General features: G+C 43.9%; 1 protein-coding gene across 1 annotated transcript in view; it reads left to right on the plus strand.

The window, feature by feature from the left end:
- GALT (galactose-1-phosphate uridylyltransferase) overlaps positions 1-26,411 on the plus strand; it is a 1,193,614-nt gene that overhangs the window by 222,735 nt on the left and 944,468 nt on the right. Inside the window, exon 4 of the mRNA XM_044087230.1 lies at positions 3,997-4,045. Coding sequence (XP_043943165.1) covers positions 3,997-4,045 — 49 coding nt within the window. The remainder of the gene's footprint in view (positions 1-3,996; positions 4,046-26,411) is intronic.

A 26,411-nucleotide genomic window follows, 5' to 3' on the forward strand; every position in this document is an offset into this window, starting at 1 on the left:
CAGCCTTGAGCTACCAAGTGCATCTACAGGCTCAATTCCTGCCAGGGAAACTAAATACACTGACAGACAAACTAAGCAGAAACCTCATGGACCCACACGAGTGGAAACTGGAACCAAGGATTTTCAACATGTTGACATGCAAATGGGGGAGCCCAGATATAAACCTGTTGGACATATTTTGCACAAGGACTCCCCACAGACAAGATTGGAAAGTGGATGCTCTGTCCTTCAGCTGGAAAAATCCATCAGTCTATGCCTTTCCTCCTCTGCCTCTGCTCTCCAAGGTACTACTAAAGATCAAGCAAGACAAACCAAGGATGGTTTTGATTGCACCAGACTGGCCACACCAAAACTGGTACCCCCTCTTGTGCAGTGTGTCACTGTTGGCCCCATGGCACTTGCCTCAGACTCCTACCCTGCTGTCTCAGCAGGAGAACCAGATTCTGCACCCTCTGCTTCAAACACTGAACCTAGCAGACTGTCTAATTACCTAATCTCTCCTTTACCATCCCTCAGTAAACCAGTGATGGATATCATTTTAGAGGCAAGGAGGCCTAGTACTAGAAAATCTTATGCTGAAAAATGGAAAAGATTCTGTGCCTGGAACCAATCTCAAGGGATGAGCACAGCAGTGCCCAATTTACATCAGATTTTACAATACTTAATTGAGATGATTCACAAGGGCCTGTCTTTTTCCTCAATAAAAATTCACGCCTCAGCCATTTCAGCTCATTATAACACAGAACCTCCCCTCTTCTCCCATCCACTGTTCAAGCAGTTCCTTAGAGGAGCCAAAAATTTAAGACCACCCAGGAGAGCTCCAATGCCAGCCTGGGACCTTAACTTTGTATTGGAGAAACTCACCCTTCCTCCTTTCGAGCCAGCTGCTACTGCAGATTTAAAATTCCTTTCTTGGAAAACAGCTTTCCTTTTAGCAATCACGTCAGCAAGAAGGGTATCTGAATTACAGGCCCTTATGGCAGTGGAGCCTTTCATCATCTTTCATGTGGACAGGTTGTCCCTCAGGACCAATCCCTCTTTCATGCCCAAGATGGTATCCAGTGTGGCCCTTAATCAGTCCATTAATTTGCCAACCTTCTTTCCTAATCCACAGAACAAAGGGGAATGGATGCTGCTCTTCTTAGATGTTCACAGAGAACTTAGATTCTACTTGGACAGGACTAAACCTCAAAGGAAATCTGAACTGCTGGTGGCATTTGCTGCAGGGACAAAGGGAAAGGCTATTTCAAAGCAAACCATTTCTAAATGGATAGGCCATTGCATTCATTTCTGCTATAAGCACCATGGAAAACCTGTCCCACAGGGGATCAGACCCCATTCAACCAGGGCTGCATCTACCTCTACAGCCTTTCTCAGAGGCGTTACCTACCAGGGACATCCTAGAAGCTGCTACCTGGAGTTCTGTGCATACTTTCACCAAGCATTACCATTTGCCAATTTTCTCTAAATCCAGAGCTGGCTTTGCCACTGCAGTCTTGCAGGGCCTTATAGCAGGTTCTAATGCTATCTATCCTCCCATCCTTAGCTTTGGGAATCTACCCAAATGTGATGACTGCAACAGTGAAACATGAAGAACACAGTTCAGTTGTGTACACTTGCCATAAATGTAGATGTTAGTGTATTCAATGTTGCAGTCCTGATGACCCTCCCTCCAAGCCCCCTAACTTCTTTTGGCTATACCTCTTCTCTCCTTTACTATGCTTAAAAGCTTTTTAGTGTATTTGCTTTTTTGTTGGAGGTATAACCTTGTATATTTACAGATTTAATTGCTTCCCATTAGGGGGGCACCTGACATCTGGGGCAAGAAAAACTGATGTAATGGTGTTGGCTGCATGTTTTATACCTCTGATGACCTGACCATCACAGAAGAAGAGACAACCAACACAGGACCCAAGACTTTGTAATCAGGCCGACTGAGGGCTACTGCAAGCAGATAACCCAAATGTGATGACTGCAACAGTGAATACACTCAAGATCTACATTTATGTTAAGTGTACACAATTGTACTTTCCTCCTCCTGAGACCTTAATTTTGTTTGAAAAATTGACTCCGGCTCCTTTTGAGCTTGCAGCTTCAGCTTCCTTACACATTGTTTTTGTAAGACTGTTCTTTTGGCCCTTACCTCTGCCAGATGGGTGACCGAGCTGCAATCCCTTATGGCTGTCTCATTTTTTAGTTTTTCATAAGGATAGGGTGTCTCTTCTTACTAATCCTTCTTTTTGCCCATGGTGGTTAATGAGTTGTCTCTTAATCAGTCTATTTATTTACCCACTTATTTTTCATCTCCACAGTCAGCTAATGAGGAGGTTATCCACACGTTGGATTTACATAGAGATCTCTGACATTGTTTGGATAAAACTAAAGCCATTCATAAATCTTAGCAGCTTTTTGTTTCCTTTCATCCTATGTCTTTAGATTTGGCTGTTTCCAAGCAAACCATTTCTTCTTGGATATCTAAAGCCATTTCTTTTTGTTATTCTTTTCATGGGAAGAACCTTCCTTCTGTTAAGGCTCATACTACTAGGACTGTAGCCTCTTCTGGTGCTTTTTTTAAGGGTTTGGATACTAATTCTATTTCTGAGACGGCTACCTGGACTTCTGTGCATACTTTTACCAAGCACTGTAGCTTGTGATTTTTAGGGCCAGAGTTGGCTTTGCTACAGTCATTCTCCATGGCTTCCTAGATGGCTATGCTGTTCCTGCTTCCTCCCAATCGTCTTCCTGAGCTATTGTACTCTCCCTATTGTAATGAATACTGCAACAGTGATATGGGAGGACATAGTACAGTTGTGTAAAATCTTACCATAATAGTAGATGTCCTCTTCACTGTTGCAGTATTCACTGCCACCCTCCCCCCTTGGTCCTTTTTCCTTCTGGATGTACTTGCTACTAGTATCTTTAGACTTTCTTTCCTGCTGGGGCATTTCATTTTTGAGGATGGTACCGCCAGACATCACTTTATTGCTTTACACCATGCAAGGGGAGCATGTGTGACGTATGGCATACCCATTACAACCTTAAGGCTTTGGTATACTGGCCAGACGCTGGGCTGCCCTAGGTAGGGGTCCCTATTGTAATGAATACTGCAACAGTGAAGAGAAGGACATCTACTGTTACGGTAAGATTTTAAGCATATGTACTTTTATCTCTAGTTGTTGCTTTTATAAAAGTTTGTCTGTGTAGTGCGCATGTTAAAGTGAATCAGTATTTCGATTGCTTCAAGCTCATTTTTTGTCATGTCACTTGTTGCTTTTATAAAAGTTTGTCCGTGTAGTACGCACATTAAAGTGAATCAGTATTTAAATTGCTTCAAGCTCATTTTTTGTCATGTCATTTGACTGTCTCAGCAATTAAAAGTATGGCTGTTTAATGGAATACTGAATTGCTAGTAAAGAGCTCACTGTTGAAGTTATTCTTCCATTCTGCCATATATCTGCACTTCTTTACAATGCTCTAGATATCTTCACAAACTGTATTCCTATTTCTATTGTTGTGTAGTACATTGTACTCATTTTTATCAGCTTCATGTGTGTGTAAATCTGCTGCATGTTTGCACCCATGCTGAACCTGAAATTGGACCATGTGGATCAGTGTTTCAACCCCAGTAAACAAATCTAAATAAATAAGTAGGTATGTTTGTCAGACTACTGGGTTGTTAAGTGGATGGCCACAACACTGTTTAGAGTTAACATGGTTCTGCATTATTTGCTTCCAAGAGCTGTGAATTTATTAAAATCCATTAATTCACCAATACAATAAGCAATCTCTACAATAAGAAATGGGGGAAGAAAATGGGAAGCTTTTTTATTTTAGAATACTGCTCAGTGTATGACACATCTGAAGTAACAAACAATAAAAATTGTTTTGCATTACACCTACATTGATAACTTCCCTTTGCTGTTACATTGACTTCTAGAAGTATAAACCTTGCAGCTTTTGCTGTCAAAGTAAGCATTTTTTGTTTGTTTTATTTAGATGATGAATCCCATCCATTGTTCCAAGTAAAAGGTGCCAGAGGAGTTTGGTAGGTAAAAGTTAATGTCATGATATGTCATGAATGATTGCTCTTGCTATAGCCACATGTTAGTCTAATATGCTTTTCTTTTATATAGGTAGAGCTAGGTATGTTGCCTGTTAGAAATGTCAGCTACAATTGCTGCTTGTTTCTTTAAAGATCTAAATATTGATTGGTTTTGTGATTTTTGTCGTACGTATATTTTATATATTTTATCAGTAATCCACGAGCTGATGTGGGTTATGCAGAATTTACCCACAGAGCATGGTTTGAGCATGAGGGTGAACCCGAGCGATTAAGCAAAACCATCAGTAGGTAAATCCAGCATGGTCTAGACACCAAATGGCTTATTGCTGTTAAACAATGACATTATTTAAGAATTGCATACCATTTCCAAATGTGATCGTATATATGGACTTTAGTGTTCCACCACGGCTTCTCTTTGTGAGGGACATCTAAACCCTGTATTGCATGTACATGCTGATGCTTGCATAGTAAGTAGTGTTTTCTGATTAAGTGTTGCTGTCCTAAAGTATGTAATCCATTTGTTTTGCAACAGCAGTTAAACAGAAGAAACTGCAACCTGGAATATGATTAGTCTGATAACTGGTAGTTGTGCAGCAGTTAAGTAAAACTCTGGTTACCAGCTACTGAAGTGACAGCAGTCACAGCTTCTGTGTTTGTAATATATATAAAAACCTCACTACTGGTTTTATATGTTACAACTTTTTCTTTTTAGAAGCTGCTGTTGTCCTAATGCAAATTGCATGTATTTTGACAGCAGGAAAACTTAGAGAAGAATTTACAGAAAAACACCAGCCCTTAGAGCTTTTACTGCTGATAGCTTCAGGAATACTCATTCTTGGCAGTGCTACCAAGTTGATTTATGTGAGTAATGCTGGATTTACAATAGGCAGGCTGATTGTTTTGTCCAATAAATACACACATTTCAGAATATCAGTGGGCTTTTATTGTATATATTTTATCCACATGGGTGGAGCAGTGGCAAAAGCAGATAGTGTTGTTGCCTCCAGTTGGAGTCTTGGCTGGAGTGCCTTCTGTGCAGAGTCTGCATACCCTGCTTGTGTTTGCTTAAGCTTTCTCTTGGTGCTGTGGTTACCTCCCACACTTCAATACATGCAGTAGCTGGATTGGGCACTCTAAATTGGCTGTAGGTGTGAGTGTGCGTCTGTATATGTGGTATGAAGGAACAGCTGTGGCAGGTCTAACTACCAGGAGGTTTGAACATTGTCCCTAGGTGATTGTCACTGTTAAAGTGATAACCTTGACTCCATATGCAAAAATGGGAAACGAGGCTGTAGATCAACAGATTGTACATGTTTTGTATGCATGTTTGTGGTATTTGCATTGTATACGTGTCATTTGTTTTGTCATGTTTCTTTAATCAAAGTTTTTTTGTTTTTTTGGTTAAACCATCAGTGGAATGGTTGATCAAGATGTGGAACATCAACTATAATGTAATTTTTTTTTTTCCATGCTTCACTGTTGTGTGACCATGAGGTTAGTATTTTTAAGTTATGGGGTTCTGGCAGCAGGGCCTCCACTCTAAAATACATTTTTAAAATTATTAGTTATAGTTATGATTGTATTTGTAGATGTTCCATTTACATTTGCGATTATTTTGGTTTGGATTATTTTAGTTTATAGGTTCGTAAGAGGTTACTAGGCTAGCGGCCCTAGAACCTTTACAAGCCTAGCCATGTTTTTCCCAAGTATCCCCACTTCTTTTTTGGGTAGTTTGCAGAACAAATTTATGAACAGAGCCAGAGCGGGTCTGAAATCAGCACCAAGCTACCCCTGTCCATGAGGGACATGGGTGCCACCCCAGGGATGAATTTTTGGTCTCCCATCCAATTATTGCATTTGAATAAGGTCAGTGAGGAGGTGTGTTTTACATGAATAGGGAGTCTATTCCAGAGAAGCAGCAGTCTCTGGGGGGGGGGGGTATCTGTCTCTCCAGCATGATCTGTTAATGTCACAACCTAGGTTGAAATCCCCAGAGCAAGTGGCTCTTGAGCCATTTGACTTCCAGATGTGCAGCATTTCCATTAGGACAAGGTTGGAAATTGCCCTAGAGGCCAGGCACAAGTCACCTGTCAGCCACCTATATGATACAGAGTAAAGTGACAGGGCTTTCAACCTGTCCATGTAGGTCTTGGTTTGGAGTCCCTGTATTTTCTAGGTGAGAAACCTCTGAGGTCAATCCAGCTGCTGAAGGTGTCTGGTGAGGTAACTTGCAAAAGGGTGCGTTATACTCTATTAGTGGGCTGATAAGTTCAGTGGGGTTATAACATCCCTTGACTTTGATGCTATTCCCTTGCTTATGAGGTGCACGAAGTAGAAGGCTTTCCTTACCACTTTGGAAACTTGGTGGTTAAAGTTCAAATTGCTATGAACCTATGATGTTAAGTTGTCAATCTCGCCTTCATTCTTGCTGTTTGGGATTGGAGCCGATCCTTGGCTCCGACTCAGCCATCTTCAATAGCTTGAGAGCTGTTTACTGGCTCGAGGCTACCCCTTATCCCATGATGCCTAGAGATAGCTACCTAGATCTCGTTTGCCGTTTCAGCTGCGAGGTGTGTCATTTTTTGGCTCAGGCTTGTATTTTCAAATTTTTTGTGTAGCAATATATTCTTACACTCCATAAGACTATTATATAAATTACCTTTCTTAGTTTTATTTACTAGTGTGTGTTGTTGAGTACCTTGTTCTTTTATAGTCCCTTTTATTAGAACTCGTTTAAGTTAGAGAGTTCTCCCCTCCCCCACTCCCTTCCCAAGGACAGCCGTTTAACTTAGAGGCTCTCCTTTCCTTCTGTTTTTTGCCATCGTTCATTTAAAAAAAAAAAAAAAAAAAAAAAAAGAGGGAGTTTGTTTTATATGTCTTTACATAGTCTGTTGTACTTTGACTAGAGTATTTTTTTTCTATCTGTGTTTCTCTTCTGGTGTTTAGATTCTTTATGCATATCAACCACAAAAAAGCAAAGTATCTGGATTTAAAAAGTTTGACTCGTGCTGTCAGAAAATGTCTTTGACAGACGGGCACACTAGTTGCGTTTATTGTTTGAGTGCTGTTCACCTGCAGGACTTTTGTTCTATCTGCCATGCTTTTAGTCCAAGAGTCCTGCAGGAACGGAAGAACAAATTGATCCTTAGGGGTCTGTTAAAATCTCAGGGATCTTCGGCAAAGAGTTCACAGCCAGTGAAATCCCCAAAGTTCTCTAAACCGTCGGCTCCACCTTCGGAGCCGACTCCGGTACAGGATTTATCGAGTATGTTGGTTCCGGCTGGCACTGACAAGACAACTCCGTCGGCTCCATCGGATGTTTCGGCGCCATCTTGGAACCATAAGAGGCTCAGGTCCCCTTCGTTAGAGTCAGTTCATTCGGCTCCTGGCTCTCTATTATTGTAAAGTGAATGTAGCCACTGTTCTTCACACTCCTCTCGATCCTCTAGGCTGTTGGATCATGATGTGGAGAGAGTAAGTAAGTAGGTTGCTAAAAATCACAGGCACTAGCTAAAATTTTGTCTAGCCTTCCAACAGGTATCTGCTCCATCCGCCTCCCTTTCTGTGCCAACCTCTGCTTCTCCTCCAGACCCCAAGCGTAGGGAACCGATGCTCCAGGACACCCCATTGAGTCTTTCTTCTTCTTCCGAGGCCTCCACTGATCACTCAGAAGAGCCCCCTCGGAAGAAGTGCAAGAGGAAGCACATTGACTCCCCTGAGTCTGTCACTTCTGATACAGACTTAGATGAATTGGAAGGGTCCCCGAGATCCCTCTCTGAAGATGTTTCCTTCTCGGACATCCTGTTTTTGGACTTGGCGAGGGCAGAGATGACCTGTTCTCTAGAGATACTTGACAGAGGGCTGGTGTCCGGTATGCTTTGGGATATGGTAGGTGGGGATAAGGGGGTGAAGTTTGCGTTAAATCTGTCAGCTAGCGGATTGGTGAGATCTTCCAGTACAGTATGAGTGATCGAATCGACAACCAGTTCAGCACAGAGCTGGGCAGTCCCTTTTAGACTTCATATGTTGTTAAAGAATGTCTTATGATTATCCTTGGCTAGCATGCAATTTTAGTTTCTTAATTTGCTTTAGAAGACTTTATAAGATTTCTCATTTTCCTGTTTAGGCTTAGGGGGAACTCTTCCTCTGAAGATTGATATCCCTCTTGCTTTTGGACAACAATTTCTTCCTCTTGTTGTAGAATCTGTTTATACTGAAGTCCACCGTGGTGGCTTGTTTTTATGGAAAGACCTGGTTTTGATCCGTTCAGGTACAGCAGAGTTTATGTAGTCACTTAAATGTTTATACAGGGCGTTTGTGTAGAATTCTGCATAGTAATTGTTGGTGTCTGCGATTGTGTGTGGTATGAAGCTTTTTATACCATTACTTAGTACACTGTAGTTAGCTTTGGTGATTTTTTTTTTTTATAATTGTTGTTCCTGTGAGGGTGTCCATTGCAATAGTTACTTCAAACGAGATTGATTTGTGGTCTGACCTAACCAGGGAGGGCATCACACATGGGGAAGTACAATGACCCCCCCCATGTTGTTGAGTACTATTTCCAGAACATTAGAGCCCCTAGTGGGGGGTGCAGACCATCTGTTCCAGAGCATTTATATTACCAAAGTCGAAGAACCTCTGGAACAAGCATGTTTTTGCTCGTGTTTGTCCCCCAGTCTATGGCAGGGTAGTTTAAATCTTCCATGACTAAGGTGTTGGGCTGTATGGTGAGGGATTGCAGTAAATCAAGGTAGGTGGTGGTGTGCTTAGCCTGGTTCATGGTGGGGGATCTGTAGCTAACAATGATGTGGTATGGTAGAGAGTAGTTTGAGAGAGTCATGCTGTTTGACCAGTCTCTAAGTGTATTTGGTTATAATAAAGATGGATACACCTCCACCTTTCGTTCCTGCACACCTCATTTTGAGGTCTGAATATGTGGAAGACATTGTAGCCTTACATGGCTGGGGTACTCTGTCCTTGAACCATGTCTGAGCAACTTCACAGGCATCAGTATCCTCCAAGGTGTGGAGTGCTTCCAGGGAGTGAAGTTTCATGTTTAAACTCCTAGCATTAAGCAGCATGACGCCAAGTTTGTCTTGATTAGATTTTGTTACATTGGAAAAGTTGTTTTTTGACATGTAAAAAAGGCAATATGGGGAGGCAAGGGCATTTGCAAGTATCCAAAAGTCTAGGGGGACAGGAGCAGTCCATCTCTAGCAAAGCAGCAAGGTCTGTCTACCATGTCCTCCCAGGATGACAGATACTGGACTGACACCAGAAACTGAGCCAGTTGCTGAAGTCAATCATTTTTTGTTTATATTGTGGCATCATTCTGGGTGAGGGTAGGATACTGCTTAGGGCCAGGCCATACCTATCTGGGACACATAATCAGAGAATTCCATCATGTCTGTCTTCATATAGTCCAGAGAGCTACGTCTCAAGTCATTCACTGCAGCAGGGACTGACAGTCATAACCGTACTTGTTGATGAGTGACTTGAGTGTGCATGCATGATTTGTCAGATCCTGGCACCTGATAGGCAGCTGACTGTGACCTTTGATATGTGTAGAGGTTTCTTTATGCTTAGTGGTAAGTGTGGGTGGTGTGTGTTTGATTGTTTATTGCCAATGCAGCTGTAAAGGGTTTTCTTTCTTGCAGCTGAATTGATTTATACAGTCAGACAGATCATGGTCAGATGGGGCCCTAGGCTGGGTAATGGACTACCCCCCCCCCTTCCCTGCAGTTATACCAATATCCCATTACTTGGCTCTCTCTCTAATTACCATAAAACACTGTTCATACTTTTCAGCGTGCACACTGTTTTCTTTTCTTTTTTCTTTTGACAATGATCAAAGAGATTTGGATTTAATTTAAAAGTGGTATTTGAAATTGTACAGCAAAAATACTGACATCCGTTTACCAAACAAAACAAAATAATTTTACATTGAAAGCAGACTTGACATGAACAGCAGTAAACTTCTCTTGAAACTCACATTTGTTGAGAATATGTCTGGCAATCCACTAAAAACTACAAGACACCTGTTGGGAAACAGTATATATTGAGTACTAATTAGTTGCTATATGAAGGGTGCAGGAATTCAAAAGACAAATGTGCAATGTACTGATTAACAGCTTGGTATAGCCAACTGGATGGAAGTGTCCCTTTTTGGGGTCAGCCCTGGAGCACTATCTGGTGATATGACTTGGTCAGTCCCACAACAGATAAAAGAAAGCTTTAAGAATCAAACTCTGCACTATAGAAGCAGCACATTAACAGCTCACAGCCTAATTCATCTTACACTAAGTACCACACAGACTGTTATGGCCCAGCACAGTACATTTCACACCCATGTGCCCGCAAAAAACAAGCTAAATTGAACAGATGTATTCACAGTTAAAATATTAACATTAAGCTTGTAGAGTTCATGCTGCCATGTTTATTCAAAGCCAAATAAGCAGAGTTAATCCCCTGGCTGTGTTGGATTCTATAACCATAGGTTCATAGGTTCATAGGTTTATACTAGGCTATCTGCCCTAAGGCATTTATAAGCCTAGCCCAAATTTTTGTGGCTTACGCCACCCCTTATATGAAAAAATACTGTGCCCATTAGTTTGTTGTGCCTCTGTCCAGCAGTGACACAGAGATGATTCCCGGGGTAAACCTACGATCTCCCATCCACAGGTCTAGATTTCTCTTGAACAGAGTCAGCGAGGTGCTCTGCCTCACATGGACCGGGATTTTATTCCACAGCATAGGGAGTCTCTGAGTGATAAATCTATCCCTCCAGCACGTCCTATTTATATTAGTGCTAAGGTTTAAGTTGCATGCTCTAGTGGTTTTGATGGATTTGGATTTTTGAGGTGGAGCATGTCCATTAATTCGGGTTGGACATGGCCTTGTATGTCAGGCACATGTCACCTCTGAGCAGGCGGTATGCGACTGAATAGAGCTGGAGTTTCTTTAATCTGGCAGCATATGACAGATTTTGGAGTCCCTTTATCCTTTTGGTGAGGAACTTTTGGGGTCTCTCCAATTGCTGCAGATGTCTGGTGAGATACATCCCGAATGGGGCATTGTACTCGATCATTGGTCTGATAAGTGAAGAGTACAGGGGAACAATGACCTCACTAGATCTGGATGTGAATCCCTTCATGATCAGGTGGGCAATGTAGAAGGCCTTTCTAACCACTTTAGCAACATGAGTGTCAAAAGAAAGGCCACTGTCAACCTGGGTCCCCAGGTCCCTGATAACCTCTTCTGTGCTTAGTGGATTGCCACCTATATGGTAGCTTGGGGTTACCTTGTTTTTCCCGAAGGGTATGACTATACATTTTCTGGCGTTTAACTTCAGGCCATGGCTCTGGCACCAGCTATCTGTTTCCGTGAGTCCTTCTGAAGGATATCCGTGTCGATGCATCTTTCCACTATGGCGCCCAGTTTGCAGTCGTCTGCAAACTTTGTCAAGAAAGTCCTCCCATGTTGGCCTGTACTTCTGAGAAGTAGATGCCAAACAATAGGGGAGCCAAGGACAGAGCCCTGTGGGACACCACTTGTGACCGGCTTGGAGTCTGACATAGCGCCAGCAACTCTAACCCTGTGGGTTCTGTCCTTAAGCCAGTTTGCAACCCATCTTGTGACATATGGGTTTACATTTAAGCTGGTAGTTTTTCTAATACCAGTGGGGTATTGTGTGGCTTGCAAGGTCAAGGTAGGCTGTATGGACTGCCTTTCCCTCATCAATGGCCTTGGTGACTGTTTGAAGAGACCAAGTTCAAAAGGCATGATCTTCCCTTGACAAAGCCAAACTGGGTCGGGTCCAATGTCTGCAAGTCCCCTATATCTTTGTTTATGAGCTCCATTATGATCCTCTCCATAGCTTTTGCAGACTTGTTAAGACTTGTTAAACATATGGCGGTAATTACAGGGTCTGTAGAGGCGCGCCTTTGTGGAGTGGGACCACAGTTGCCGTCGCCCGCCTTGGAGCACGTATCCTGTGGTAAGGCTGAGATTAAATAGCTACCTTATGTGCGTTTTTAATTCCTCATTTAGCTCATATAGCACACAGCCCGGACACCATCCGGTCCCATTGATGCTGTGTTTTAGCTTTAGAGCAGCTTTCACCTGCGCATTTGAGATGTCCGGGAGGCTACACTCGGCTGGGATAGTTATCTCTCCTTTAGGGGAGAGGGGTGAAGTTTGCACTGAACCTGTCTGCCAGTATGTTGGCAATGTCTGTGGGTTCAGTGATTTTGTATCATTTTGGACTAATTCTGAGCATATCTGTGAGTTTCCACCCAGGTTCCTAACATAGCTGAAAAGGCCTTATGATTGTCCTTTGAATCCATGGCAATTTTTCTCTCAAAATTGGCCTTAGTTGATTTTATGAGTGCTCGTATTTTTTACTAATAATGATCAGGGTGACTTCCCTTTTATGGATTTTGTTCTATCATGTAATAGCTTTCTCCTCTTATTGTAAAGTTTGTTAATGGCTGGGGTCCACCAGACTGGACGTTTGCCCTTTGTGGAAAGAGTCTTGGTTTTATTTGGGATTGCCTGATCCATGCAGTCCTGGAGGTGTTCATAGAAGGCATTTGTAAGGGCTTCCGCAGCTTGGGTTGTGGTTTCCACTGGCTCTGGGGCCTTGAAGGATACCACACCAGTCTTGAGTAGTGTGAAGTTTGCTTTAGAGAAGTTCTTCACTATGGTCTTTGTTTGGGGTGGGGGCGGGATGTGGATTTCCAGTGAGATTAGTTTATGATCAGATCTCACCAATGAGGGATATACTTCCGGTGTGGAGCATTTTGTCCCCATGTTTGTGACAATGAGATCTAGTATATTTTCTCCTCTCGTGGGAACAGTGACTAGCTGTTCCATGGCATTTGAATTTATGAACTCCAGGAACCGTTGGGCTAGAAAGTTAGGGCTTGAGTAATGTTCCCAGTCTATAATGTTCCCAGTCTATATTCGGGTAGTTGAAGTCACCCAATATGATGGTGTTTGGAGATACATTTATACCCTCCAGTGTCTTCAGGAAGGCTGTGTGGGGTTCCTGAGTTTGAGAGGGTGGCCTGTAGCATGCTACAATTTGTAGAGCAGTTTTGCCTATGGTTAGTTGCACCTGGATGGTTTCCGAAGCTTTGTGCGTTGCCACCAACCTGGAGGTGTGGGTATCCTTTATGAATATGGATACACCTCCTTTTGTGGTGTGGTCCAGGTTTTGGGGCGGAGAGCATGATATGAGGTAAAACCTAATAGTGCCGGGGTGCTCTCAGGAGCCTTGAACCAGGTTTCAGTTACAGCACAGATATCGATGTTCTCCATACTGAGAAGGGCCTTGAGTGCTTGCATTTTGAGATTTAGACTTCTGGCATTGAGCAGCATTACCCTCAGTTTCTTCCCATTTTGTTTTCTAGGGTGGTAGGTTTAGAATTTGAGCCTTGCCTAAAAAGGCACTATGGGGTGGCAAGAGCCTTAGCCAATATCCGGAATCCAGGGTGACAGGTGCAAGCCGTCCCTTCTTGAGCGAAGCGTGGCTTGTCAAGCATGTCATCCCAGGCAGACAGACACTGGATCCCCTTTGAATGACACCAGACATTAAGCCAATTGTTAAAGCTGATCATCTTGTCTCTATATTGTGGCATCATTCTTGGTGAAGGAAGGATACTGCTCAGGGTTAGGGTCATACCTGCCTGGGCTACATAATCAGAGAGCTCCTCTATGTCTCTTTTCATGTAGTCCAGGGAGGTACGTCTCAGGTCGTTCACACCAGCATGGACAATGACTGTGTCATATTTGTACTTGCCGTGGGTGACCAGTGCTTGTGTTATGTGGCGGATTCTAGCGCCTGATAGGCAGCTTACTGTGACCCTCTCCTTGTTCAGCCTGGTGAGTGGGACGTCAGTGTGTCTGACTGGAGTCACCTATGACAAGTATGTTTGGTGTTGTATTTGGCCTTAAGGGCTGTGACTGCTTTGCACACTGCTTTTGTGGTTTATGTGTTGCTTGTGGGGTGTCTTGAGGTAGCAGTTGTTTGGGTGTCTGCTTTGGAGGCCTCTGCTGTTTAGGTAAATTTTTACTCAGACCCTCCAGTATGTCTTTGTGTGTTTATGTGTTTGATTCAGTGGAGTGGTAGCATTATGTGAGGCTGGTTTTGTGGTGTGTGTAGTTGCCTTCTCCTCCTGTCTGGTCTTGCCAGTCCTGAGTTGAGAGAGCTCAGCCTCCAGTTTGGCTAAATAGCTGCATCTCTCAAGTATTTGTGTTATGTGGGAGGAGGAGAGGGTTGTCTGTGTACATGAGGCAGTTATAACATTGCCTCAAGATTCCCAGATTCACCAGCTGGACCGGAGGAGATTGACAACTGACCTTTGGACATGCTAGAATAATATTGGGAAATCCTTAATTGAAAACAAGGGCCAGTGGGGAGTGAGGGTGTAGTGCTTTTAATTTTTAGTGCTGACTTATATAATTGCTTTAGTGAGCAAGTGCCAGGTAACTTGAGTGCAATGTGTTACAAGTAACTAAATGCAAAACGACAAACAGTAACTTTCTTTCAAGTGAAACAAGGAAATAAGTACAGTAAGCAATGCAGATATCACTAGTGATCCACAGAAGCACTGAGAAGTTGCGTATTAGGTGGAATTAGCTTCCAGGAAATAACCAGCAAACAAACAACAAGCATATAAACAAAGCTAGATTCAGCAGGCCTGGATCTAGTCTATGCTAGAGCAAACAAGGTGTACCAATTTCAGTAAGATACAGTTCAAATATTCAGGCACTATAAACCTCTAACCAGAAATTCCCAGCTCAGAAGGGCAGAGTCCAGCCTCTTCTCCCACAAGAGTGCAGACCACGAACCTTCTTAATGTAAAATAACTGGCCTGAAGCCCAAGTGCCTAAACCAGAACTAATACACTTGGACACTGGGCTCTCAATCAGCAGTTCCCAACTTAGAAGGATGAAAGCTACCTGTCCTGCCACCACAGTGCTTGCCACAAACCTTCCTAATGTAAAACAACTGGTCTGAAGCCCAAGTGCTTAATCCTCTGATATATAAACTGATAAGTATATTTTTTTGCACTTGTTTTGTACTGTACAGTATTTATATATATGCTTTGTTAGTGTCCTTTTTTTGTCTGCATTCTTTCTTTCTCATGGTAGTTCAGTAGCTAGTTTCAGGTGGGGAGCTTGACTTTGCTATCTTTTGAGCCAGCCCACCTTAAGTAATTAGCAATTAGCCAACACTCCTGTTTTATGTGATAGCTTGAGGTATGTTTTCTGTGTAGTACTCCTACAAAGACTTACATTTCTCTGAATTTGCACAGAGCTGATAAATTGGAGTTCATTTCCTGGCTGTGTTGGATTCTATAACCATCTGATATATAAACTGAGGCGATATTGAAGTGTATTAACCCACCAGATGCGCAGTAGCAAGCCCCGCCCAAGCCCCGCCTGTGACCATTTTGACTGTACCGCCCACCGTTTGATTGAAAGATGTCACCAAAACACAAGGTAAGTTAGACTGATAAAAAGATTAGACAGATTACACAGAAAATACCGAAAACAGTATACGTATAACATAAAAACGCAGATGCAATTGATGTGAAATCAAATCATTTCTTTATTTCGCGAAGTTAATTGGGCCAAAAGTACAAAGACAACTACTGTTTGTACAATTAGATTTATAAACAGAAAACAGTTATACACTTAGCATGTGCTTATTTCTTTATTTCGCAAACTTAATCGGGCCAAAAAAGGCAAAAAGACACTCACAACCTCTAACACCATATCAGGAAGTATAACTTATGAAGCGACTCATAATTAAGTATACAGTCAAGGCAGTTCATTTTCCTTTTCAGAGCCTTCATCCAGATCCAGTGCTTGAACTTCCTGGTACTCCTTGATATGACACAAAAATTTCAGAAGCAAAGTGTCAAAGTCATGTCCATACTTCGATCTCCACATATACTCGTCTAGATAACTGGTAAACCTGCATGTTAAGGATGTGTCAAAGCTAACATTTTCAGATATTAACAGTGTAAGTTATGTGATGACTCGATGCAACAACCATGGGGTAAGTTCATACTTAACATAATGGCATAATGACTAGATGCAACATCTTTGTCGTGCCTGTTAAACATTATATTTTACATTATATAAACATTATATGTTTCTCGCGCAATACCTTTGTCTAGTGTTTATGCTAGATGACACAGATTTACTGTTATATTTGCATTGCGTGTCAATCACGGCACATTGCTGTTGTTAATCCCTGCCCTCTGGCATGTCACTCAGGGTGAGCACGCCCATTTCTGCGTGAACTCCGTTGTGGGTTAATACACTTCAAATTCGCCTAAACTGATAAGTATACTTTTTTGTACTTGTTTCGTACTGTACTGTGCAGCAATTGTATATTTGCTTTGTTGCTTGTGCCTTTTTTGCCTGCACTGTTTGTTTTTCCAACTCTTCCATGAAGTGTTGCTGTACTCTTAAACTTGTTGGCTTTGGGATTGCCCACCCCTGCTGTTAATTTGATTTTGGACACTCCCCCCAGTCCCATCTCATTTCATCATGGGTAGGACTACCCTCTTGCTTCTTTGACCTTGGACACTCCTTCCTGTCCTATCTCATCAGCTAAGTGTACTGAGTACAGAGAGAGCATTTGGGAAGGCCTACCCCCTTAGTTCCTTAATCTTGTACCATCTTCTGTTTCCTCCCTCTCCAGTTATTTTATTATTTTATATTTTTACACTTTATTCAGCTGCTTTTACTGTAATTGTGTTCTTCCTCTGGCTTTGTTGAAGTGTATTAACCCGCCAGATGAGCAGTAGCAAACCCTGTCCAACACCCAGCAACAGCGTGACATTACAGTGCAGTCGTGAATAAACACTTTCTTGTGTTTGTCGTCAGCATAAATATTCATCGGGATCAGCAAGCACATATGGCGGACACGTTAACTCATTGTAGATGCAAAGAAACTCACTAAAAGCAAGTCATTACAAAAGTTAATAAAAATGTGCGTGGCAATTTAACAACACTTGCATTCTTGTTGTTTACGTGATGCAGCCGTGTTAAGTCATTACTCAAATGTGTACAACTGCTACTGAGAACTCACTTGTGTAGTGCATAATACAGGAATCACACTGCGATTCTGCATTCCTTTCATTAACTAATAGTGAAAACTGCGACTGTGTAGTCAAAACACATACATCAGCATTCCCTTAACAACATTATTTGCAGTTCAAAGTCCGTGATCAGCAGTTTACTTAAGTGATGCAGCAAGCCATTCACGAGAAATGAGCAAAGATGAGGCACTGGAGAGACATTTCTTTAGTTATCTCCCCATCAGTGCATCTTTAGCAAAGTTGCATCAGTGGGGGAACTCTTCACAGCATAAATGCTCCTGCTATTCATTTTTTTATTACATGTACACACACACGCAAATATAAATTTGTTTTCCTTCACTTTTGCAGGGGGCAAGCCTCTCTGCACCCCTCCAGTGCGGGCTGCGCCCCCACACCCCCTTATTTAAATATACAAACTCCGAGATTGCACTACCTTGAGGAAGACAGTAAAGTACAATTATGCTATGAATATTCATGGTATCACAGGCAAGTCGGCATGGCAAGTCAGTCATGAATCATTTGCATGCTACATCACAGTTATGCATGCCAATCTGGCCACACCCATTCCTGTGCAAAACTGCTGGTGGGTTAATACACTTCAACAAAGCCCTTCCTACTTTATTACCTTATTTTTGCTGTGCACTTGTAAGTGTTCAAGTGCTTTTATTCTGCTATATTTATTACTGCTTGTTAGTAGCCTGATCAGATTTATCTTTTCTTCTAGCCTATTCATTTTGGTTTTAGCACTTGTGCTTCAGGCCACTTACTTTACATTTAACAAGGTTCTTGTGGTCTATACTGTTGTGGACAAACCCTTATCAAAACCCTCTCTCCATAAGTCCGCACAAGCATTCACAGCACTGTCTGGATAATTCCCATCAGTTTTTCCTGCCAGTCTGGTCGACGTGGGCATAATGAGACAGAGTAGCAACTGCCTCATGTTTACTGACAGCCCTCTTCTCCTAGCATGTGATTCTTCTACTTGTGAGAAATGCATGTACATCAGTAATCTGCAGTGCATGCTCTCTCATGCTACAGTCAGTGCTCCTGACAAAGAGGAGACTGCAAGCACAACACACACACACACACACACACACACACACACACACACACACACACACACACACACACACACACACACACACACACACACACACACACACACACCTATGCAGAGGTCCTCAATAAAAAACTTACCTAAACAGCAGAGACCTCCAAAACACACTCTCACAAGCACTCCACACACACCAAAGACACCATACACAGCAGACAATACACCAGTGTCTCACAAACACAGCCCATAAGGCAAACCAATAAACTGTCACAGTCCACAAGACATAATAAGTCAAACATACTAGTCATCGATGACTCAGTTGTTAGGCACTGATGTCCCCCTCACCAGGCTTGACAAGAAGGTCAGTTGTCAGTCTGGTGCCAGAATCTGCCACATCACTCATGCACTTAAGTGTCTCCACAAGTACAAGTCCAACTCTGTCATTGTCCATGTTGGTGTGAATGACTTGAGATGTACCTCCCTGGACTATATGAAGAGTGACATGCTTGAGCTCTGAGTATGTGTCCCAGGCAGGTATGACCTTAGCCCTAAGCAGCATCCTACCTTCACCAAGAATGATACTACAATACCAACAAAAAATAATTGACTTCAACAATTGGCTTAGTTTCTGGTGTCATTCCAAGGGAATCCAGTATCTTACTGCCTTTGATGACATGGTTGACTGGCCTCAATGCTTTGCCAGACATGGCCTCACCACCGGGTTTCTGGATCCTGGCCAAGGCTCTTGCCTCCCCATTGTGCCTTTTTTAGGCAATGTCTCAAAGACGAATCTTACAACATAAAAGATCTGTCAAAAAGCAAATTGAAGGTCATGCTACTTAACACTAGGAGCCTTAACCTGAAAATGCACTCACTGGAGGTTCTCCTTGCACTGGAAGATGCTGATGTATATGCGGTCACGGAAACTTGGTTCAGAGCTGCGGACAGCACCCCTGGCTTACCAGGCTATACCTCATTCCACACATTCTGACCCCAAAATGAGGTTGGGAAGACTAAGGGTGGTGGAGTCTGTCTTCATTCAGGACAAGCGCACCTCCAGATTGGTTTGCCAGCATGATGCACTGGAACTACTTCAGGTGCAACTGACATTGACAAGGCACCCATTCAAGGTATAGCCAGCTATAGAACCCCTTCCATGACTCAGGCCACCCATTCCTCTTAACTGGATCTACTTGACTCCATTAAGCTACCCCCTAACACCCTCTACCCCATCATAGACTGGGTGAGCTATTCCTGCACTAATACACTCACCCGATTCCTTGACTTCATCAATTCTAATGCACTAGACCAGCTCATCTCAGTCCCCACAAGGGGAGATAACATTCTGGACTTGGTTCTCACCAGCATGGGTGACCGCTGCACCACTCCCATAGTATGTTCTTCCCTGGTGAGATCAGATCACTGGACTGTCTTATTTGAAGATGTTCATCATGTTTCACTGTTGCAGTCATCACTGTAGGGTTCTTCCTTGCTGGTAGGCAGCCCTCGGTCGGCCAGAATCCCAAAGTCTGGGTCCGGCGTCGGCTGTGAACGCATCTTCCCTGATGTCAGTGCGCCAGGGGTACAAAGCCTCCAGCCGACGTCATGTTCCCCAGTCTTTCTTGCCGCGCGGTGCCCGAAGCAGAAGCAGTTTGCAAGTGCCGGTCGTCTGTCTCCTGTTACTTTTGGTGCTTCAGTCCGAAGATTTTCTTCTTCTTAAAGCTAAGTATCCCATTGGGGAAACTCTTTTCTTGCTCCAGTCTAATGTCAGAAAAAGTTAATAATTGTATTTCATGTGGAAAGCAAATACCTCATAAGGATTTCCATTCTTACTGTATTCCTTGCATAGGCCCTGACCACGACGTAGCTAGTTGTCTGTTTTGTGCTAGATTTAATCAACGAACCATTAAAAGGAGATACGATTTTGCCTTTCATTATTTTGGGAAAAGATTCAATTATAACATGTCGTCGGACACGCTTCCGACTACCGGAATTCATAAAAGGCGCAAGGATAAGGATAGGCCTCCGAGGTCCAAATCAGACTATGATTCTCTTTTACAGCCAGTTGCCGGTTCGGCTGTCATTGAGGCGCTTTCGCAGCCCCTGTCATCTGCCATTTCAGAACCGCTTGCCGATACAGACTCCCACGAGGAGCCGACGAGGCCTTCGGACCTTCAAGGTACTGGACCTTCGGATAATGCTCCCTCGGATGGGTCCGAAGCCGCTGTGCAGGTACCGGCTTCCAGGGGGGGGTCTTCAGGCCTACACAGCTGCAGATAAAGACAAAGGCAAAGGCAAAGACTCCTCCTAAAGCAAAGACTCAAGCCCAGGCCTCCTCTGATCCGGGACCTAAATCTCAAAAGCAAATGCTTAAAATGGCTGAGGACCTATTGACTATGATTAGAGGTTCCCATCCCCCTCCAGACAAAAGACCAAGACAAGAGTTAAATTATGAATCTTCTGATCAGGTTTCTGTCTCTTCAGTTTCCTCCTCTGAACAGGATTACACTTTCCCTCCTTACGAGGATTCTGATGCTGAAGATTCCATTCCTTCAGCTTCTCCTCCTGAAGATTACTCTTTTGGGGAGACTTTACATGACATGAGGGAACATTTTCATTGGGAAGGGCAGGAGTATTCTGAATCTAAGAGAAGGCTTAGGGATTTCCTTCTTCCCCAACACAGGCCCCTTGCTATCCCTCCTGTTTTGGATATTGTGGATGATGTTTTTACTGAATCTAATTTATCTCCTGACTTTTCCTCTGGCCCCTGTTAAACCTGATAGATATTACAGGGTTCCTGACTCACACAAGTTTCTATTTAAAAATCCTACTGCTGACCCAGAAACCATTTCTCAGGGTCCTAAAGGTGTTAAGGTTGCCACTGCTAAGAACCATATCCCTTCTGATAGGGATTCCAGAGCTTTGGAGAGATGGGGCAAAAAAGTGTACATTTCTGCAACTTTATCTGTTAGAGCTTTGAATTGTCAATTTCATATGTTGATATATCAGCAATACCTTTTGTCTGTTATGAAACAAAAAATGTTGGCCATTTCTGCTTGTGCAGATAAGGAATTACAAGATTTGATGCATGCGACTGAGCAAGTGGGGAAACATACCTTACACTGTGGTTTTGATGCTTTGGAGGCCTCTTGCAGGGCGGCTGCCACTGGCACGGTCATTAGAAGGCATGCTTGGTTAAAGGAACAAAATTTGCCTGATCAGGTAAAAGCAAAATTACTGGATGCTCCTGTTCAACATAATGTTTTGTTTGGGCCTAAGGCTAAAGAGGTTTTAAAGAAAATGGAGGATAAGGCAAAATCCATGCAAACGGTTAAAGATTTTTTACAAGTTCAGCCTCCTAGATTCAGCAGAAACTGGCCAGCTAAAAATTGGTCCTTTCCCAGCTCGGAAAGGCCTCAGAGAGGTAGATATAGACACCCCAGAGGGAGGGCCCAAACACAGACTTCGTACAGTCCTAGACAGTGGAGTGCTTCCACCCCCAAGGGGGGAGAAGATAGGTCACAACCTTATAGGAAACGGGCACAATGACTCCCCCTGCATGGCTCAAGGACTCTTCCTTCTGGAAGTTCCTCTAGGAAGAAAACTTTCTCTTTTTCACCAAAATTGGATTTGCATAACCAAAGACAAATGGGTTCTGGATGTAGTTTTAAGAGGTTACAAATTCCATTTTCACACCTTGCCAAAAAACCTGCCAAAAATGAATGGGCAGAGGCATAAAAACAGTTGAGGTCCCTCATGGCTATGAGGGCCATAGAATTGGTTCCAAATTCAGAGACTGGGCAAGGTTTTTATTCGAGACTCTTTCTAGTTCCCAGAAAGGAAAATTCTTGGAGACCCATCCTGGATCTGTCAGTCTTAAATACTTTCCTCTAGATACCAAAGTTCAAGATGCTTACTCTGCAGCAGCTCCTACCAATGTTGAGCAAAAATGCATGGATGGTGACATTGGATTTAAAGGAGGCTTACCTGCACATTCCAATCAGACAGGAGTGCTGAAGATACCCTCAGGTTCAAGGCAGGTTCGAAGCATTACCAATTCTTTGCACTGCCCTCTGGCTTATCTACTGCGCCCAGGGTCTTTACCAAGTGCCTGGCACCAGTTGTAGCTTACTGCAGACTCAAGGGGGTTCAAATTTACCCTTATTTGGATGACTGCCTTATTCAAGCAGACAACAAGGACATTTTACTCCAGCACCTGGAATTTGTTCAGAATCTACTCAAGTGCCTGGGATTCACAGTGAACCTAAAAAAGTCAAATTTGGTACCCGCTCAACCGAATATTCCTGGGTGCATTTTTAAACACTACAGCCCAGATGGCATACCTGACACCAGAAAAACAAATGCAACTGGCTTCAACTTTCAAAAGCCTGGCATCAGTGTCTCAGCTAACTGCAAGAAAATTTCTGCAGGCTTTGGGTTACATGGCATCCTGCATCCTGCTCATACCATATGCAGGACTGCATGTGAGGAAGATACAATGGTACCTAAAAAGCGTATGGTCCCAACATTGTCACAGTCTGGAAACCATGATTGCAGTCTTGCCTTGCCTACAAAAAGAATTTCATTGGTGGGCCACGGCATGCCTTCAAAACAAAGGGAAAGCCTTCAGTCTACCTCCAGCCTACCAAGTGATAACCACGGATGCCTCGGATTATGCATGGGGAGCCCACATGCAGGGGAAAGGCATGCAAGGTTCATGGACAGAGGATCAGATGCACCTGCACATCAACTTAAGAGATGTTAGCTGTGCAGAATGCCCTCACGGCTTTCAGGGAACTTTTACAGCTGGAGCAGTTACTGATACAGACGGACAACACCACAGTCCTGTGGTACATAAACAAGCCAGGGGGTTCACACTCCTACCCCCTTTGCAGACTAGCCATGACTCTATGGAACACAGCACTGGCTTACAAAGTGGATTTACAAGCTCAGTTTCTCCCAGGAATAGTAAACAGTCTGGTGGACAGTCTGAGTAGGAACTTGTCGGACCCACACGAATGGATGCTGGACTCTCACATATTCAAGATGATTACAGAAGCCTGGGGTTGCCCGGGCATAGATCTGTTTGCATCTCCCCAGAACTACCAGTTACAGACTTTTTGTACAAGGACTTATCACAAGGTAGCATGGAAGGTGGATGCTCTCTCATTCAGTTGGAGGAACCTTTCGGTGTATGCCTTTCCTCCACTGCCTCTCATACCAAAAGTGTTATTGAAAATAAAACAGGACAGGCCAAAGATGATCTTACTGGCCCCAAATTGGCCCCGTCAATTTTGGTACTCAACACTGATGAATCTATCCCAGGAACCTCCTTGGATTCTCCCACTGATTCCAAATCTTTTGTCTCAACATCAGGGCCAGGTCCTGCACTCTCATATCAAAACTCTGTCTGGCAGCTTGCCGTATTCAGGACCTATAATTAATCCTACCCTTACCAAACAGGTAATGGATGTTATCTTAGAAGCCAGAAGGCCTAGTACTAGAAAATCTTATGCAGGAAAATGGAAGAGATTTTGTACCTGGATGCAAGCTCAGGATTCGGATCCTCTCATTCCAAACATTCCTCTGATTTTACAGTACCTAACAGAGATGTTGCACAAGGGCTTATCTTTTTCCTCCATAAAAATACATGCCTCAGCTATTTCTGCGCATTATAACACAGATCCACCAATTTTTTCACATCCACTTCTTAAACAATATCTCAGAGGGGCAAATAATTTAAGACCCCCTAGGAGACCACCCATTCCTGCTTGGGACCTTAGTTATGTACTGGAAAAGTTTACTCAAGCCACCTTTTGAGCCTGCTGCCACATCCAATATAAAGTACTTATCATTGAAGACTGCTATCCTTTTGGCTTTAACTTCAGCCAGGAGAGTCTTGGAGTTACAAGCACTCATGGCTGTGGAACCTTACAATGTTAAGTTGTCAATCTCGCCTTCATTCTTGCTGGATGGGTTCGGAGCCAAACCTCGGCTCCAACTCAGCCTATTACTAAAGCTCAAGAGCTATTTTTACCTGCTTGAGGCTATCCTATGTGTCATAATGCTAGGCGTCATATACCCAGATCTCGTTTGCCGCTTCAGCTACGAGGTTGCGTTTTCCACCGGCTCCAGGTCGTATTAAATATTTTTTATATTTGCAGTTAGTTTTTGTAAATTTCTCTTAGTAGCTTTTGACCTAGTAGTGTTAGTAGTGTACCGACTAGTTTTCCCCTCCTTTTCCTGGTAGTTTTTTTTCTTTCCACCCTTAAGGTGGATAGGGCCTTTGGTCCTTTTCTTTAGTTGGTAGTTGGGGGATTCCCTTTGAGTGTGTGTGTGGAATATTGTTCCCTTCCTTGTAGTGAAGTTTAAAGTAGTTGTTGTGTGGGTCTTTTCAAGAGTTTTGCGTGTGTTTGTGCTTTGTGTGCTTGACTAGACTTTCTGTCCCGATCCTGTGGTATCATGTCCAAGGATACCAAGGTCTCAGGATTTAAGAAGTGTGACTCGTGCTGTCAGAAGATGTCTCTGACAGATGGTCACACTTCTTGTGTATATTGCTTGGGCCCTCTGCACATGCAGGACTCTTGTTCTGTCTGCCATGCCTTGAGTCCAAAAGTCCTGCAGGAACGCAGAAACAAGCTCATCCTTAGGGGCTTGCTAAAGCCTGAAGGTTCTCCGATGAAGCCTCCATCCGGTAGACCTAATCCCGCCAAACCGTCAGCTCCATGTCTGGAGCCGGCGCCGAGCGGACCTCCTATCTCGTCTGTTCCAGCCGGAACCGATGCATTGAGGCCTCAGTCGGCTCCGACTTTAATGTCGGAGCCATCTCCAAGCCAAAAACATTCCCGATCTCCTTCCTTGGAGTCGGTACATTTGGCTCCAAAGTCCCCTTTACTATCGGAGCGAAGCCATAGGTCTCACTCCTCTCGGTCTTCCAGGCTGTCTGATCACGACCTTGAGAGGGTAGTCAGTAGGCTCTTAAAGTCGCAGGCGCTGGCCCAGATGTTGCATAGCCCTTCTCATCAGACTGGCTACCCCAATGCCTGCTCCAATTCCTCCTCCGACTCTTCCTTTGAGCTCGGAGCCAGAGGTCGCCGGGGTTAGCACCGTTGAGGCGTCAGAACCAATACCATTCTTATTGGCTTCTTCGTCAGCTCTGATCCCTTCCTTGGTTCTGTCCTTGGAGGGATCCGGGCGCCGAGACTCCCTTGTGGGCTCCGAGGGGGCGAATGGCATCGGACCCTTGTCCAACCCCGTTCTCCCTCTCGGAGCCTCAGCGCAGGTGAGTTCGGCCCCGACATTGACCTCGGAGCCATCCCTCTCTGTGCTGGGGGAGCCCTTATCTCTTCAGAGTTGGATCCCTCTTCCCTGCCTGATAGGGGTGCCTTTGAGGTCATGAGGAGAGTGCTGGCTCCCATACCGGTGCCACGGTCGACCCCTCCCCCTATGGTGTCTGCTTCGGCCTCTGCCTACCCTCCTGACCCCAAGCGTAGAACCACTGGTCAGGTGGGCCCCATAGGGCGTATCCTCCTCTTCCGAGGCCTCCCCCAATCCTGCAGGGGAGCCCCCTCAAAAGAGAACATGCAAGAGGAAGCATGTTGACTCCCCCGAGTCAGTCACATCAGACACTGACCTGGATGAGTCTGAAGGGTCCCCAAGGTCCCCCTCTGAGGATGCTCCTTTTCTGACATCCTGGAGATTCTCAAGCAGAGGGGGAACTGGTCTGCCCTCAATCCTTCCGAGGATGAGTCGGTGTACCTAGATGCGTTTGGTTCTCGCCCTTCCACCTCCTGGGTGTCTCCGCCTTTCGACCCACTCATGCATGTGGTGGCTCGAAAGGCGTGGACGGCTCTGGATACTATGGAACCAACTCCTCGGAGGCCTACAAAATTTATTACAGCCCCTTCTGACAGGCAGTTTCTAACTAAGGGCATCCCAGTTGATGCCATGGTGGTGACGGTGGCCACTAAGAAGGAGTTGGCTGACCCTTCAGTACCTGTTCATCCTCCTAATAAGGAATCTAGGACTATGGACAGGTATGGTAAGCGGATGTTTTCTTCAGCGACCTTGCCCTTTGCCGTAACGCGGTCGCTGAATTATTTGTGCCATTTCACCCGCCTTCAAAGAGACCTTCTCAAAAGAACTGGGTGATACCTTACAGGACCCATCAGCT

This window comes from Protopterus annectens, chromosome 1.part1 (assembly GCF_019279795.1).
Source record: "Protopterus annectens isolate FY-2018-M chromosome 1.part1, PAN1.0, whole genome shotgun sequence".
Taxonomy (NCBI): domain Eukaryota; kingdom Metazoa; phylum Chordata; order Ceratodontiformes; family Protopteridae; genus Protopterus; species Protopterus annectens.